This window comes from Oncorhynchus keta, chromosome 34 (genome assembly GCF_023373465.1).
Source record: "Oncorhynchus keta strain PuntledgeMale-10-30-2019 chromosome 34, Oket_V2, whole genome shotgun sequence".
Classification (NCBI taxonomy): Eukaryota; Metazoa; Chordata; class Actinopteri; order Salmoniformes; family Salmonidae; genus Oncorhynchus; species Oncorhynchus keta.
The window spans coordinates 12,043,137-12,060,900 of record NC_068454.1 but is presented as its reverse complement, the minus strand read 5'-3'; the positions used below and the strand labels follow the sequence as shown (position 1 = coordinate 12,060,900).

At 44.8% G+C, this 17,764-nt stretch overlaps 2 protein-coding genes across 6 annotated transcripts in view; both read right to left on the bottom strand.

Annotated features, from left to right (window-relative positions):
• LOC118366731 (NXPE family member 3-like) overlaps positions 1 to 8,009 on the bottom strand; it is a 32,900-nt gene extending 24,891 nt beyond the window's left edge. For all 3 annotated transcript variants that reach the window (XR_008089766.1, XR_008089767.1, XM_035749344.2), the window contains exons 1-2: positions 7,714 to 8,009; positions 6,664 to 6,843 (exon numbers count right to left, since the gene is read on the bottom strand). Coding sequence is in view for 1 of the 3 variants with exons in the window: in XM_035749344.2 (XP_035605237.1) it covers positions 6,664 to 6,813 (150 nt within the window). In the remaining 2 variants the exon portion in view is untranslated. The remainder of the gene's footprint in view (positions 1 to 6,663; positions 6,844 to 7,713) is intronic.
• A 2,528-nt stretch (positions 8,010 to 10,537) lies between these two features.
• Positions 10,538 to 17,635, bottom strand: cep97 (centrosomal protein 97). Of its 3 annotated transcripts, none has more exons than XM_035749341.1 (11): positions 17,564 to 17,635; positions 16,405 to 16,547; positions 16,050 to 16,208; positions 15,857 to 15,958; positions 15,623 to 15,736; positions 15,298 to 15,464; positions 14,667 to 14,831; positions 14,194 to 14,363; positions 13,326 to 14,034; positions 12,183 to 12,258; positions 10,538 to 11,853 (listed from the first exon to the last, which is right to left on the bottom strand). In XM_035749341.1, the coding sequence occupies exons 1-11, from the start codon at positions 17,619 to 17,621 to the stop codon at positions 11,335 to 11,337; spliced, it is 2,382 nt and encodes a 793-aa protein (XP_035605234.1). In that variant the 5' UTR covers positions 17,622 to 17,635; the 3' UTR covers positions 10,538 to 11,334. The 3 variants fall into 3 exon arrangements, with proteins under 3 accessions (XP_035605234.1, XP_035605235.1, XP_035605236.1); XM_035749342.2 differs by lacking the exon at positions 17,564 to 17,635 and adding an exon at positions 17,186 to 17,458; XM_035749343.2 differs by lacking the exon at positions 17,564 to 17,635 and adding an exon at positions 16,865 to 17,159.
• Between the last annotated feature and the right edge of the window lie 129 nt (positions 17,636 to 17,764).

Here is a 17,764-nt window from a genome sequence, read left to right as displayed (position 1 = left end):
TGGCCTGTCTCCGTCTGATACAGGTACCCCCACCACACTCCCCCTCTCTCCCTGGCCTGTCTCAGTCTGATACAGCTACCCCCACCACACTCACCCCTCTCTCCCTGGCCCGTCTCCGTCTGATACAGTTACCCCCACCACACTCCCCCCTCTCTCCCTGGCCCGTCTCCGTCTGATACAGGTACCCCCACCACACTCCCCCTCTCTCCCTGGCCCGTCTCCGTCTGATACAGGTACCCCCACCACACTCCCCCCTCTCTCCCTGGCCTGTCTCCATCTGATACAGTTACCCCCACCACACTCCCCCCTCTCTCCCTGGCCTGTCTCCGTCTGATACAGGTACCCCACCACATTCCCCCTCTGTCCCTGGCCTGTCTCCGTCTGATACAGTTACCCCCACCACACTCCCCCTCTCTCCCTGGCCTGTCTCCGTCTGATACAGGTACCCCCACCACACTCCCCCTCTCTCCCTGGCCTGTCTCCGTCTGATACAGTTACCCCCACCACACTCCCCCCTCTCTCCCTGGCCTGTCTCCGTCTGATACAGGTACCCCCACCACACTCCCCCTCTCTCCCTGGCCTGTCTCCGTCTGATACAGGTACCCCACCACACTCCCCCCTCTCTCCCTGGCCTGTCTCCGTCTGATACAGGTACCCCCACCACACTCCCCCCTCTCTCCCTGGCCTGTCTCCGTCTGATACAGGTACCCCCACCACACTCCCCCCTCTCTCCCTGGCCTGTCTCCGTCTGATACAGGTACCCCCACCACATTCACCTCTCTCTCCCGAGCTTTCTCTCGCCTCCACCACACACGCACTGTTGGTGCAAGTGAACTTACAATGGCTAGCCCCAAGTTGTTATATATTGAATATTTTTCTTGTGCACTTTGCCTCATGACTCCTGCATACTTTGTTGACTACAAATGTTCTTTTCCCATCTGTGGGACAGACTGTTTGTTCCAACACTCGGGACTTGACTCTATTGGTTACACTGACTTTTGGCCTCCCATCCTATTCTAACCACCTCTCGTCGGCATTGTATTCATGTTACCTGATGAAATTGCTGTACAATATGATATTTTTGCCATGTGATGCACATTCAGATTAGAGGTTGACCGATGAATAGGGCCGATTTCAAGTTTTCATAACAGACTGAAATCGGTATGACAGATTTTCACCTTGTCAGCTCGGGGGATTCAATCTTGCAACCTTACAGTTAATGAGTCCAACGCAATAACGACCTGCCTCTCTCTCGTTGCACTCCACAAGGAATCTGCCTGTTACAGGAATGCAGTAAGCCAAGGTAAGTTGCTAGCTAGCATTAAACTTATCTTATAAAAACAATAAATCATAATCACTAGTTAACTCCACACGGTTGATGATATTACTAGATATTATCTAGCGTGTCCTGCGTTGCATATAATCTGACTGAGCAAACAAGTATCTAAGTATCTGATTGAGCGGTGGTAGGCAGATGCAGGCGCGTAAACTTTCATTCAAACAGCACTTTCGTGCGTTTTGCCAGCAGCTCTTCGTTGTGCGTCAAGCATTGCGCTGTTTATGACTTCAAGCTTATCAACTCCCGAGATGAGGCTCGTGTAACCGAAGTGAAATGGCTAGCTCGTTAGCGCGCACTACTTGTCGTTGTGTTGCTGGTTTGAGCCCAGGGAGGAGCGAGGAGATGGACAGAAGCTATACTGTTACACTGGCAATACTAAAGTGCCTATAAGAACTTTGTCATTATTAGAAATACATTTTTATTTTTAAATTGGCTGATTAATCGGTATCGCCTTTTTGGTCCTCCAATAAATCGGTATCGGAGTTGAAAAATCATAATCGGTCGACCTCTAATTCAGATGTCATAAATCAACACTGCAGAGCTCTCCCTGTCCTATGCCGTGCCTTGGCCTATGCCGTGCCTACACCATGGCCACTCTACTGTTGCTAGGCCCAATTCTGCCTTGTGCTCTGATATCTGCTTCACTGATTTCTGCTCTCGTAAAAGCCTGGGTTTTATGCACGTTAACACTAGAAGATGATTACCTAAAATGGATCCATTGAAAGTGTGGGTTCACAGATCCAATCCAGATGTGTTGGTCAATACTGAGACGTGTTTTTTTATTTAACCAGGCAAGTCAGTTAAGAACAAATTCTTACTCACAATGACGGCCTAGGAACAGTGGGTTAACTGCCTTGTTCAGGGGCAGCTGATGTACGAAGGGCTATATAAATAAATTTGATTTGATTGGTGGGGGAGTGGAAATCTTTACCAAGGATCACCTTCAGTGCTTGGTTGTCTCCACCAAGTCTGTCCCTAAACAATTTGATATGCTGGTTTAAAGAATTAAACTTTCAAATAGCTCTTTGTTGACTGTTGCTGGGTGCTATCGTCCTCCATCATCACTGGCCTGTACCCTACCTGCCCTAAGCTCTCTCCTGGCCCCTTACACTAAGTCTGAATTTGTTCTGCTTGGTGACCTAAACTGGGACCTGCTTAAACCACCAGACCAAGTCCTAAAGCAATGGGACTCCCTAAATCTTTCTCAGATTATTACCAATTCCACAAGGTATGACTCCAAACACAGAGAAAAGGCTACTCTCCTTGATATTATCCTCACATAATCCTGATAGGTAGCAGTCTGGTGTTTTCTGTAATGACCTTAGTGATCACTCTTTTACAGCCTGTTTTCGTAATGGCTGCTCAGTGAAACGACCTGTCGTGATTTGTCATAGACGCTTGTTAAAAAAACTTTCATGACCAAGTCTTCCTTTATGAACTAGCCTCTGTAAAATGGTATAGAATCAGCTTGTCGAAGAAGCTTGAACCTTCTTTTTTAATATTTTCAGTGGATTGTTAACATACACGCCCCATAATGAAAATAAGAATTAAAAAGGTTCAGCCCCTGGTTCGACCTTGATCTTGCAGAGTTACTCCACCTCAAGAATTTCATTTGGCGAAAGGCTGGGCACACGCATACTCAGGCTGACTGGCTATTGTTCAGGCAAATGAGAAATAAGCGCACTCAGGCTATCCGGAAGGCCAAAGTTAGTTACTTTAAGGAGCGCTTCTCTCTCTCTAGGTCTAACCCCAGGAAGTTCTGGAAAACAGATAAAGACTTGGAGAATAAACCCTCCTCCTCACAGCTGCCCATGTCCCTTAATGTTGATGATGTGGTTGTTACTGACAAGAAGCACATGGCTGAGCTCTTTAAATCACCACTTCATTAAGTCAGGATTCCTATTTGACTCAGCCATGTCTTCTTGCCCATCCAACATTTCCTCATCCCTCACCCGTTCTAATGCGACAAGCCCTGATGCTTCTCCCTCTTTTCCCCTGCCCCGCTACAAAGTTTCTCCCTGCAGGCAGTCACTGAGTCAGAGGTGCTAAAGGAGCTCCTTAAACTTGACCCCCAAAAAACATCTGGGTCAGATGGTTTAGACCCTTTCTTCTTTAAGGTTGCTGCCCCCATCATCGCCAAGCCTGTCTCTCCTAGCCTGTCTCTCCGGTCTCCTCTCCTGTCTCTCGCCAAGCCTGTCTGGGGAGGTTCCCATTGCTTGGAAGGCAGCCACAGTTCATCCTTTATTTAAAAGGGGAGATCAAGCTGATCCTAACTGTTGTAGGCCTATTTCTATTCTGCCCTGTTATTCAAAAGTGTTGGGAAAACTTGTCAATAATCAACTGATTGGTTTTCTTGATGTCTATAATATTCTCTCGGGTATGCAATCTGGTTTCCACTCAGGTTATGGATGTGTCACTGCAACCTTAAAAAGGTCCTCAATGATGTCACCATTGCCCTTGATTCAAAGTGTCACGAACCTCGCTGAAGAGGGTGCCTCTTCCTGTTCGGGCGGGGCTCGACGGTCGTCGTCACCGGCCTATTAGCTGCCATCGATTCCTTTTCCGTTTGTGTTGGTTAATGGTTAATTGGGTACACCTGTTTTGTATTAGGGTTTGTTTGTAGGGTATTTAAGGGCACTAGGCCCGCTGGGTATTTTGTGCGGGCTTGTTTTTTGTTACTCTGTGTTTGATGGTGTGATTTGTTTTATTATCTTTATTCTCTGGTCTGATTTGTCCTGTTGTTTTGGACTGGCAACCTATATACGCCCTGTGTGTTGGCGTGATCATTTTCGGTTGCACCGGTGTAATAAATTTGATAAACGACAGACCCCTGCTCTCTGCGCCTGATTCCATCCACCACTCATAGTTATTCGTAACACAAAGCAATATTGTGCTGCTATTTTTATTGACTGGGCCAAAGCTTTTGATACGGTAGACCATTCCATTCTTGTGGGCCGGCTAAGGAGTATTGGTGTCTCTGAGGGGTCTTTGGGCTGGTTTGCTAACTACCTCTCAAAGAGTGCAGTGTATAAAGTCATAAAATCTGCTGTCTCAGCCACTGCCTGTCACCAAGGGAGTACCCCAAGGCTCGATCCTAGGTAGAGGTCGACCGATTAATTGGAATGGCCGATTAATTAGGGCCGATTTCAAGTTTTCATAACAATCGGAAATCTGTATTTTTGGACACCGATTTGGCCGTTTTTTAATTTATTTTTTATTTTTACCCCTTTATTTAACTAGGCAAGTCAGTTAAGAACACATTCTTATTTTCAATGACGGCCTAGGAACGATGGGTTAACTGCCTTGTCAGCTCGGGGGATTCAGCTATAGCATTAAACTTCTTATAAAAAAAACAACCAATCATAATCACTAGTTAACTACACATGGTTGATAATACTACTAGTTTATCTAGCGTGTCCTGCGTTGCATATAATCAATGCGGTGCGTATCGTTGTTCCAATGTGTACCTAACCATAAACATCAATGCCTTTCTTAAAATCAATACACAGAAGTATATATTTTTAAACCTGCATATTTAGCTAAAATAAATCAAGGTGAGCAGGCAATATTAACCAGGTGAACTTGTGTCACTTCTCTTGTGTTCATTGCACGCAGAGTCAGGGTATATGCAACAGTTTGGGCCGCCTGGCTCATTGCGAACTAATTTGCCGGAATTTTACTCAGTTATGACATAACATTGAAGGTTGTGCAATGTAACAGGAATATTTAGACTGATGGATGCCACCCCTTAAATAAAATACAGAACGGGTCCTTATTTCACTGAAAGAATAAACGTCTTGTTTTGATACAGTCTTATACTCAGCTGTCCCCTCCCTTTCTTAGTGTCCTACAAGCTTTCTCTACCCTTAACCTTGTTCTGAACACCTCAAAAACAAAGGTCATGTGGTTTGGTAAGAAAAATGCCCCTCCACCCATAGGTGTCATTACTACCTCTGAGGGTTTAGAGCTTGAGGTAGTCAAGTACTTGGGAGTATGGCTAGATGGTGCACTGTCCTTCTCTCAGCACATATCAAAGCTGCAGGCTAAAGTTAAATCTAGACTTGGTTTCCTCTATTGTAATCGCTACTCTTTCACCCCAGCTGCCAAACCAACCCTGATTCAGATGACCATCCTACCCATGCAAGATTATGGAGACAAACTTTACAGATCAGAACGGTAAGGGTGCTCTTGAGCGGCTAGATGTTCTTTACCATTCGGCCATCAGATTTGCCACCAATGCTCCTTATAGGACACATCACTGCACTCTATACTCCTCTGTAAACTGGTAATCTCCCACTGGTTGATGCTTATTTATAAAACCCTCTTAGGCCTCACTCCTCCCTATCTGGGATATCTACTGCAGTCCTCATCCTCCACATTCAACACCCGTTCAGTCACATTCTGTTAAAGGTCCCCAAAGCACACACATCCCTGGGTTGCTCCTCTTTTCAGTTCGCTGCAGCTAGCGACTGGAACGAACTGCAACAAACACTCAAACTGGACAGTTTTATCTCAATCTCTTCATTCAAAGACTCAATCATGGACACACTTACTGACAGTTGTGGCTGCTTGTGGGATGTATTGTTGTCTCTACCTTTGTGCCCTTTGTGCTGTTGTCTGTGCCCAATAATGTTTGTACCATGTTTTTGTGCTGCTACCATACTGTGTTGTCATGCTACCATGCTGTGTTGTCATGTGTTGCTGCCTTGCTATATTGTTGTCTTAGGTCTTTATGTAGTGTTGTCTCTCTTGTTGTGATGTGTGTTTTCTCCCCACAGGAGGCCATCTGCCTTTCGGAAGGCAGCCGTCACTGTAAATAAGAATTTGTTCTTAACTGACTTTCCTAGTTAAATAAAAGGTTAAATTAAAGAAATGTGGGAGAAAGGAAGAAACATCATATCACTGTTCCATTTTGTTGATATTGTCCTTAATATGATTGCTAATGATAACATTTACATTTACATTTAAGTCATTTAGCAGACGCTCTTATCCAGAGCGACTTACAAACAACACATTCATCACAAAGGGAAAACGGAGTAAAGAAACAATAGAGGTCGTGAAAAGGAAGGGAGTTTCTGAGTGTTAACTAGATGGTTTCATAAGGAAAACAACAGTTTTTTTTTCTCTCTCTCTCCTCCACAATAGAGCTAGAGTTCCTCAAGCGCCAGCTGAAAAAACGAACTGAGCCCCTCCGCACTTAGAAATAGGGAAGACAGAGTTGTGGTGATCCTTCAGAATGATTTGTCCAACCCCCACTCCCTCCAATCAGAACGCTTACTAGAGCAACTCCAACAAACATACCTTTCTCCCCTTCCCCTCCTCACCTCAAGAGTGTGAATGTTGCGCAATAGGAAGATGATTCCAGACAGGGCCAGAAAAAAGAAGATAGGGGTGTATTTGGACAGGTTCTTCCAAACAGTGCCTCCTTTCTGCCTCCCATGATCAGGCCCAGTCTCACGGTCTGATGTCACCATGGCAACGGTGTCATGCCACTACCAGTCCCCCTGATATAAGCAAAGTCAGAAAGGAGTAAGAAGCCAACAGTGGGGAAGTGTTTGCATTTACATTGAGCATGGAACCCTAGGTTAACAATTCAGATTTCCTGTTTTATGAAGCACTTACTTTGACCTCACATTTAATTATAATCAATCTCCAGTCAGAAAGGGAAAGCACCTGCAGAGTCATACATAATTGAAATGTTGGCTCTGGGGTGGAGAATCCAGGTTCATTTGAGGTAATATCTTGCTATTCCAACATTCAGTACACTACTCAAACCTACGAGCCAGCGGTATAGTTCACAATGCACTTTACAGTTACTACTGCTGCAGCAATGTCCAGCCAGTAAGTTAATGCTTTGTTCAGGCAACAAAAAAAATTGTATCACGAGTGTGCTGCTCTGTTTTAAGATTTGTAATCTACTTATTCTGGAACAGCCAGCCATAGGACTGCTAACTATGTCTATACCGGGCAGACCATGCAATGATTTGCCTGTATTAGTCCATGCTACCTGCAGTTGGCTTCATACTCTAGCATTGGTACTAACCTACCACCACGGTCCGTGGATCGTTTTTCCCAAACACATTTATCAGTAACAAAAAAATAGACAGTGATGTCAACAGATGGAGGGCAGAACGGACTGTCCACTTTAGATGCAGTGTTTGCTCTGCTGCACGTCATAGCTGTATAGAGGAACAAATATAAATATATGTTTTTGTTAACCATCAAGCTAACAACTGTAGTATTCTTAGCAGCTAGCGTTAGCCAATACGATTTCTGTGTTGACTCTTCTAGCTAGCCAGCTAGCAAGCTTGCCTGCTTGCTACTTGTACATGCACATATCTGACGTGAGATAGCGAAATATGGCAAATGCTTACTTAGTTGAAACAGAAAGTTGCGTTGCTAGAGATGATCTCACTGTCACTCGATGTGCCTTTGTGCGGCTCTGCCAAACACACCATCTGCTGTGATTATACCAATCATATTCATGTTCACCACTGCGCGTATCAGCTCATTGTGTCGTTTTACGAATCTGTCAGATTTCAGAGCGAGATTCATCCGTTTACATTTTTGATGAAATTTAACATCGTCTTCCGGAGAGTTGCAGTTACCCCAAGCAGTGCTGTAGATATGATAGAACGTCACCTTAATAAAATCATATCAGTACAAAGCCCTCCCCTTTTTGGCTAGGCTTAAAGCACATTTACTGGAAATCAAGTGTAGCATGTTATTTTTATACCTTAGTGGTGGAGACCACATGTTTTTTGTTCTGCGAGTTTATTTGACCCAGCATACCGCTACCTTTTTGGTTGTTAGAATATACAAATTATGCCGTTGCTTTTATCCATGTAAACTGAACTGTAGGTTGGCTGGCCTTCAATGGATGTTATTCAATTATGTATAATATTACTGACTGCTGATCTGGGTTATACTGTCACCATGGGGCATCAGTGAAAAGGAAGAATGAGTGCTTTCACAGACGGACCCAGAAAGTGATCCCGTATAACGGTCCCGTTATATTTATTTAATTGTCGCACAGAAAAGGCAACGAGGCACATCGGGTGATGGTTTAGATGGAGTTGGGGTAATATACGTTTGGTGTTTAAGGGGTTTGGAATTGGCCTGAGGAGGGTTGTGGTCTGTGAAAGGGAGATACAAGAAGAAAGGGGACAGATAAAATACACACAGATACACAAAGTGAGCATGACAGTCAAGGAAGAGTCAGGTGACCAAAGATGGAGGGTAAAAAACATGCGTAGACATAGGGGTCGAAATAAATTAAGGTTAAAGTTAGATTAACGCCTCGATCTCACCGACAGTGATATGCATTTCGGTACGCCAAAACTACATTCATTTCCAGTTGAACGCTGCGTTTGCCTTGCAGCATTGCGTTGCGGAGGCAGTGCGTTCTGTGTGGTGCAAATGTTGGGATTTATCGAACGTATTCGTCAAACTGTATGTGTAGAAGGCTTGACAGAAATGGTAGCAGAAGGTGAATGTTGAACCTTTGCTGCACACATATCCAGATTATGCTACCCTAGGCACCGTACCATTTTGCCCCAAAACAATGTCGGTGTGATCGAGGCTTGTTAGGTTTCAGTATAAAAGTGACTTCAGAAAATATTCACACCCCTTGACTTTTCACACATTTTGTTGTGTTACAGCCTGAATTTAAAATGGATTAAATTGAGATTTTGTGTCAATGGCCTACAGACAATACCCCATAATGTCAAAGTGGAATTGTTTGTAGAAATGTTTACAAAATGAAAAGCTGAAATGTCTTGAGTCAATAAGTATTCCACACCTTTGTTATGGCAAGCCTAAATAAGTTCAGGAGTAAACATGTGCTTAACAAGTCACATATATGACATGGACTCATTCTGAGTGAAATAAGTGTTTAACATGATTTTTGAATGACAACCTCATCTCTGTATCCCACAGATACAATTATCTGTAAGGTTCCTCAGTTATGCAGTGAATTTCAAACAGATTCAACCACAAAGACCAGGGAGATTTTCCAATGCTTTGCAAAGATGGGCCCGGCTGTTTTGGTATTTTTTTGTTGTTGCAGATATTGAATATCCCTTTGAGTATGGTGACGTTATTAATTACACTTTGGATGGTGTATCAATTCACCCAGTCACTACAAAGATACAGGCGTCCTTCCTAACTAATTTGCCGGAAAGGAAGGAATTTCACCATGAGGCCAATAGTGACTTTAAAAACAGTTACAAAGTGTAAGGAATATGACAGGAGAAACCTTAAGAGGGATCAACAACATTGTAGTTACTCCACAATACTAACCTAAATGACAGAGTGAAAAGATGGAAGCTTGTAAAGAATAAAAATACTCCAAAATATGCATCTTGTTTGCATCAAGGCACTAAAGTAATACTGCAACAAAATGTGGCAAATCAATTCACTTTATGTCCTGAATACAAAGCATTATGTTTGGGGCAAATCCAACACATCACTGAGTACTGCTCTTCATATTTTCAAGCATGGTGGTGGATGCATCATGTTATGGGTATGCTTGTCATAGGCAAGAACTACAGAGGTTTTTAGGATAAAAATAAATGAAATAGAACCTAGCACAAGCAAAATCTAGAGGAAAACCTGGTTCAGTCAGCTTTCCAACAGACACTGGGAGATTAATTCACCTTTCAGCAGGACAATATCCTAAAACACAAGGCCAAATATTGCTAACCAACACAACATTGAATGTTCCTGAGTGGCCTAGTAAAAGGTGACTTAAACGGTTTGAAAATATATGTCCAGACTTAAAAATGTCTGTCTAGCAATGATCAATAGCCAACTTGACAGTGCTTGAAGAGGTTTAAAAAGAATAATGGGCAAATACTGTACAATCCAGGTGTGCAAAACTCTTAGACTTATCCAGAAAGACTCACAGCTATAATCGCTGCCAAAGGTGATTCTAACATGTATTGACTCAGGGGTGTGAAAACTTATGAGATTTCTGTATTTCATTTTCAAAACATTTGCTAAAAAAAAAATCTAAAAACATGTTTTCACTTTGTCATTATGCAGTATTGTGTGTAGATGTGTGAGAGAAAAAAATATTTAATCCATTTTGAATTCAGGCTGTAACAAAATGTGAAATAAGTCAAGGGAGAGGAATACTTTCTGAAGGAACTGTAGTTTCAGTGGGTTTAGGGAAAAGCCATACTCAATTTAACAAACCAATGTTAAAGAAAACATTTTATTGTGTAAACATAGAGCACCAGATTTTTACAAATCTTTTTTTACAATTTGCATTTAACCATTCTCAGCAACTAAACTACCTTCTCAGCACGCTGTGATATTTACATTCACACCAAATCATCTAGTCCAGACCTGGTCCTCTCACTCACCTGCAGGAATACAAGGATAGATTGAGGCATTTAAATACAGAAGAAATTGGAATTACATTTAGAGCCGAGCTGTCTAGCCTGAACTGTAGCCAATCGGTTTCTACTTAAAGGTAGATTGACATTGAGGAGATTTGGGACGACCAAGTAGCGGCACTTATATATGTGAATTGTAGTTCTATCTGATACTCTTGGGAGAATCTTGTCTTCCACCGTGCAATCCCTTAACATCGGGACACGCCGCAAATTACCATTAAATCTCAGCAATATAAGATTGCGTGTCGGCCGCGTGGGGAAAAACCAGGGGTGCCGGGAGTTGGAACTGCCGTTCCCGCGTCTCCCCAACGTAAGTGAAGGAAGCATTAGCCAAACTGACTGACAGATCATGACAATGAATAATGTAGCATTGTCCAAGAGAATTAAAGGGAGAAAAATCATCCGGGCTATACAAACATATCCACATCCTTGAGTCCATATACCACTCGTTATATGGATGTGAGTCAGTAAATTCTTAGAGGCGCTGTTAGAGCCATCAATAACATTCACCAGCACAGGTGGACTGAGTTTATGGGCAGTCTCTTAGCTAATCCCAGAAGACCAGGAGAAAAGTCCAGGAGAGGGACAGGCACATCAGATTGGACCTCCCAGTGTGTGTTGCTGCTCTGTGTCTTCACTCTGGGCGGTGTTCTGAGTGTTGGAGTCAGGCTGTTCCATTTCGGCCAGTGAGAGGGGTGAGGGAGGCTGTGGTGTGCCTGTTCTGTCGCTGGCACCCCCCTCCTCCGCCTCTCTCTGTTGCACAGAGGACAGGTACTGCTCCAGCAGACTGCAGTCCTGACTGTCCCCCCCAACGCCAGGAGCCATGGACCCCCCCAAGGCCAGCGCCCGCACAGTCTCCAGAGAGTCGCCCGTCCCACAGCTCAGTAAGGTGTCTTCCTGCCCCGCCTGCTGTTCACCTGTAAACTGGAAGCCTGAGTCCGGGAAGGAGAGGTCTGTGCAAACCGGGTCTGCAGTGCTGAAGACCACAGGCAGGGGGAGCCGAAGAGCTGGAGGGAGCCCGGGGGTCAGGGCTGGAGCAGGAGATGACCCAGCCTGAGCCACACTGGCCAGCTGCCCCTCCACAGTACGCTGCCACTGCTGCATGGACTGAAGCTGCAGCGAGATGGGGAGAAGGAGTGAGAAAGGGTGTGTGAGCGTGAATCTGAATCTGATTGATCCATGACCTTGTTAATCACTAATCTCAGTTAACCCAGAACTAAATACTTGCGTAATTGGTCAGATGCTTGATTTAGTTCTGGTTCAAGCCATACGTGTTAATAGATGAGATGAAGAGCTCCACCCCCCCTCTTTGCAAGTTGATTGGTCCAAAGCACCCTAACTAATGCTGCTCGTGATCTCACGCATCCCGTTGTATCGTGACACCTCTACAGTACCATTTATGTTTACGTAGTCAGTCCACGAGAGATTAGTGTATTACTGACCTGACTCCATAGAAAGTTCACAGCCTCCTCCTGTACCAGTCTCTGTAACCGCTCCTCTTCGTGGTGCTGGCGCACCCTGTACACAAACAACAAGGTATTAGTTGGAAGTACTAAACATATGCATTTTCCTGATATACATGATATTCAACATAAAAGGCTAGATACCTTCACCCTTCAGAACTATCTGGCTGTGCCATTAGAAGTGTTGAAAGACTGTGAAGTTACCCGTTCCAGGGACAGCATATCCCCCCCAATGCATCCAATGTTTTAATAGCTATAGCTATATTCTGATGCAATTGCACGCTCCCTTAAAACATGAGACATCTGTGGCATTGTGTTGTGTGACAACACTGCACATTTTAGAGTGGCCTTTTATTGCCCCCAGCATAAGGGGGACCTGTGTAATAATAATTCTGTTTAATTAGCTTCTTGATATGCCACACCTATCAGGTGGATGGATTATCTTTGCAAAGGAGAAATGCTCACTAACAGGGAAGTAAACAAACTTGTGCACAACATTTGAGAGAAATAAGCTTTTTGTGCTTATGAAAAATGTCTGGGATCTTTTATTTCAGCTCAAGAAACCAACACTTTACATGTTGCCATTAAGTGTGGCTAAAGACAAGGCTCTTTGTGCACTCCTTACAAAAGGCTAAATGTCTGCTCTTTCTAGCGACAATGGTTTTGTATGGATATTATCTTGCCAGTTTCTCTAGAAATGTCAGGAGGTTGGGGAGGACCGGCTTGTGGTAATGGCTGGAGAGGAATTAGTGGAATAATATCAAATACATGGTTTCCATGTGTTTGATGCCATTCCATTTGCGCCGTTCCAGCCATTATTATGAGCCGTCCTCTCCTCAGCAACCTCCACTGCTAGAAACCGACTTCTCTAGCCTGACGTTGTGGTCCGTGTCTACATTCCAATTCTCTACCCTTCTAAGAGAAGTGTGCACTCGTACACTCCCCCTCATGTATTTAAAAGGGAAGGACTGGTGTGAGGAATATTGTGGAAACTCCCTCCAGCCATAAAGCAACCAATCCAATGCTTTAAAATGCATGAGGGGGAGTGAACACGTGCACACTTCTGGAGAAGGGTAGAGAATCAGAAAGCAGCCCTTGGATTGATTGGGGCCTCTTCCGTACCTCTCCAACTCTCCAGACAGGAAGATTATGTGCTCCTGCATCCTGCGCAGGCGGATCTCACACCGGACCTCTTTGGCCAGAGGGTGGCTACGCCGAGCCCACATTCCCCTCCACCATGCCTGGATCCTGACGGCTGCCTTGTCCGCCTCACAGCGGCCCAGCCTGTCACATCTCACCACCGCTTCCTCTTCCTGCTGAGGTCCCACCATCACCTCTGCAGCAACGCAGTTTGAGTATGCTCCCTGGAGCGGATCGCTGTCATTGGTCTGTGATTGGTCACCTGCCGTCACAGGTGGACTGACGGTTGAGGTACAGGTGAGGTGGCTGTCAGCCGACACCCTTTCTCCTTTTACCTCCTTCACTTTATTATCCACCTCGCTCTCCATTTCCATCTCCCTTTCCAAAGGTGCGTGTTGGGTCTTTTCAGGAGAGGTATTTTTGGGACGGATGGGGTGTTCAGGCGCCAGCGAGTCAGGCTCAAATGTCTCAGTTTCGTCCTCGCTGTCAGAGTGGGCGGGGTCAGAGGTGACAGGTAGAAAGGTGGACTCAGAGGAGAGCAGACTACCGGTGAGTTTATCTTCGTCCGTCTGGCTCTGAACGTCCTCCAGGTAGAGGCTGTCCTCCATACCCTTGGGGCCACGGAGAGGAGGTGCGCCCGCCTGGGAGGCTTCGCAGCCCAGCCAGGTGTTTATCTGCAGGATCGCTGGCTCTGGACACACACACACACACACACACACACACACACACACACACACACACACACACACACACACACGAGAGAGGAACATTTGATATTTACACACACTGAGAGTTACAGAATTTACAGAAACAAAAAAATACAAAACAGGTAGAGTTCATCATCTGCTACCTGTCTGTCTGGCTGGTGGGGCAGTCACAGGTGTGGCTCTGTCTGCCTCTCTGGCTCCCCCTAGTGGAGGCACATGACAGGGGCTGTGAGTCTCCACATCCAGCTGGGTGGGGCGGGGAGGGCTGGGGGAACCCCCTTGGGTCTGCTGCTGGAGCTGCCTCTGGTGGAACCTGGAGATATACACAGGACCCCTGGTTAAAGTAATGGGATTGAAAGGAGAGAGTATCCCTCAAAAGATACATTGCGGTACCTCCTTTAAAAAAAAAAGTTCAATGACTAAAACTAAGCAGAAAAGACACAGAGGCACATTGATCCAGTTTAGGGTCAGCTGGTTTGTAACAATGGGTTGGATTTATAGCTAGAGCTTTTTCCAAGTGATCACAAGGAGGAGAACATATCCACTGCCAGTGTGATAGTTGACTTCACCGAACAGCTGTTGGCCTCACAGCCCAGTTGTGGATGTATTGTCCTACCTCTGCTTGCTGAGGATCTTCTCCAGCTTGGCATCCTCGGCCGTCTCCAGGGTTGACGTGGAGGTCAAAGGGCACACGGTGGCAAGGTACTGGACCAGTTGCACGTGCTGACCTGGCCGGTACGAGCGACCTTTGCCCTGGCTGTACAGCCACTCCGCCTTCAACCTGAGATCGCAAACAATAGAGACATTATTGACTAGCAATGATAGTGATCATTACTCAACACTTTGATGTTATAACTACATAGTACGACACAGCAACCTTGCAGTCACCAGCCCATTTCTCTACCCAGGGATTGCCATTATGGTCTGAAAGGCACTTGCCCTTTGGGCAAGTCAGGAGTAGATTTTGGTTGCCTCAAGATTATGATCACTTGCCTGAAAATGTAACAAGCTATTTTCACCTACACAAGGGAGGAACCAAAAAGACCAGACTACTTGCATTTTGTTTGTTACCAGTAAAATAAAATCACCCGCTCAATGCGGAAACCTCAGAGCTGGCTCAACATGCGCGACTGCTCAGATCACTTGCACCAGGCAATAGGGCAAACCTTAATGTCAATCAATGCTACCCTCCTTCCCCTGCATAGTTAGCATTTTTATCTTCACTGGAGTTCTGGACCTGGTCTCACCCTTCTTTCTGTGACACCAAGTATCCGTCCAGGATCTTCAGGTTCAGGCACCAGCTCATGATGTACGGCCGGTTGTCGTATCCAGGCAACGAGGGGGTTGCCATGATGCAGGGGTTACTCATAATGGAGAGCTGTTCCAGGTCATGGAGGGGTGCCAGGTAGGAGACCTGTGGGAGGCAGAGAGAGAGAGAGAAAGAAATAGAGACAAGCAAGTGAGAGAGAAGTAGGAAAGAGATTGTTGTTAAAAGCAGAGCAGGTGAGAGTGAAAAGACAAAACGAGAGCAAAGAGAGAAAGTAGAGAGTGCAAAGGGACAAGGGTCTTTACCTCGTTGAGGTCTCTGATCTCATTCTCTGCCAGGGAGAGGATGGACAGATGGGCGGGCAAATGAGTGGGGACAGTCCGTAGCGTCGTAATGCTGTTACCATGAAGGAGAAGGGTCTGCAAGAGAAATAGCAGCCTGTCAATCAACACCACAGAAAAACTGTCCTGCTTAATGCTCCAGAATTCTATCTGCATCCCTATAACTCTGAAAAGTCATTAGGCAAGACCTGTACTCACCTTTAAGGCTAACAGCTTGGTAAGATCACCAATGTTGGAGATGTTGTTGTCAGACACGTCCAAGTGTTGGAGAGCCACACAGCCGTTGAGCTGCTCAATGACCTGAGTGAAAAGTGGATATCCAAATTCCTTGATCAGGAGACAAAATGAACACATTATGGAGGTAGTACAGTGTCCACTTTCTTCCCCTCACCTTGATGTTGTTGCCTGACAGGTTGAGCCACTCCAGGTGTGGCAGGTCTCTCAGCCCTTCAATATAGCCAATACTGTTATTGGGCAGGTTCAGAACTCTCAGCTCGGTTAGACGACACACACCCATCATCCGCACCAGGCGGTTACCAGCAACTGACAGCTGCCCAGCACAGAACAGAGAGAGGCAGAATAAGACAGCAAGACAATATAGAGGGAACTAATACAACCCAATTTGGTGAATTACAAGTTTGCAAAAACTCGTAAATGTAAATTTACAAATAATCTGAGGAATTCAACAATGTTCAACAATTAAGTTGACCAGATTCCATCAAATGTGCTTGGATAGAAAGGTCTACCTGTTGGAGGCCTCGGCTCCTCTCCAGATGGTCCAGTTTCATGATGTGGTTCCTGTCCAGAATGAGTGTGTGTGTTTCATCAGAGCAGGTGAAACTGGGCTCCAGTTTCTGCAGACCCTGCGCTGACAGGTCCACCACTGGACCTAAAGGGGAAACAGAGAGAAACATAAAAACATGGGCGTGGGCAGATGTATAATCTATTATGCACATGTTGGTAGTATCACCATGAACACGAACGATACATAGAAACAGTATAAGCCATACAGCGGAGGACAACAGCAACTAGGGAGGCAAGCTTATAAATCTACTATGTACATACTGTAGACACAGCCTCAAGCAAGATACAGAAAAGGATCCAACTGAAACATGGAAGTCATCTTGGAGAACTGCTGTTGATCACTATCATACAGTTTATTCATACTGGGCAGACTATTAGTCTGAGGGATGTTGATTCATTCACCTTCACTCTGTTGATTGAGTAGCTGATATAGCAGTAGATAAAGAAATTCTGGGTGTGAAAATCCAGCATGGTATTGGGATTATTGGTCAGACAGTGAAAACAATTTCACATATGCAATGAAGCATAGCTCTACTGAAAACACTCCAGTCCTGAACGCATGACTGTGGACTTTTAGATAATGAAAGGATGGGTAGCTAGCTACAGTCAGTAGTTCGAGCGAGCTAACGTAGGACATAACCAATCATCGAAACATACGTATGTTCACTAAATCGTTGCCCTACAAAGTCAAACGTCACACAAAGGGAGCTGTCATGCACTCACCAGTTGTGTCAAAAGTAAAATCTGATACTCCCATTTCGCGCAGAATATACGAGGCTGCACCAAACTCGCTACGCTAGCGTGCTTGCCAAAGCACAACTGTCTGGTTAGAGACCTCCATCGAAAACAGAAAGAACGCTTAGAATTGATTGGAATATGTAGTTCAAAAATGTCCGTTTGTCATTAAAGGACCACTATGCTTGGTTAAAAAAAAACTACAATAAGCTTTACTGCAGTGCAGGGCGCTGTTGATAATCAGGTGGGAAAGAGATCTCAATAGATTTACACTTGATAGAAATCTCAATATGAAACGGAAAAAAGCATGATGGTACTTTGAAACGTGTACACTGATCAAACATATCTATAAAAAAAGAAAAATACCTTCATTTTGTTCAATTTGTTGATCGGGTCCTTTGGCTTGCCTTTCTATCATCGCCATACTTCCCGCTTGTGTCAACGCCAAGCAACCGATCTAGTTGCTGATTGGTCAAATACTTTTTTTATAACAAAATTCATATTTGAAAATCAAAATACTGATCCTGACTGGATGTAATGAAAAAAAAAATACATGATGTGTAGATA

Excerpts from the sequence above, each read along its gene's own strand:
- cep97 (XM_035749341.1), bottom strand. The coding sequence starts at position 17,621 with ATGGCGATGATAGAAAGGCAAGCCAAAGGACCCGATCAACAAATTGAA. Across the intron at positions 15,959-16,049 it reads TGTCAGGCAACAACATCAAG|GTCATTGAGCAGCTCAACGG; the intron begins GTGAGGGGAAGA and ends CTTTTCACTCAG. Across the intron at positions 15,737-15,856 it reads CCAAGCTGTTAGCCTTAAAG|ACCCTTCTCCTTCATGGTAA; the intron begins GTGAGTACAGGT and ends TTTCTCTTGCAG.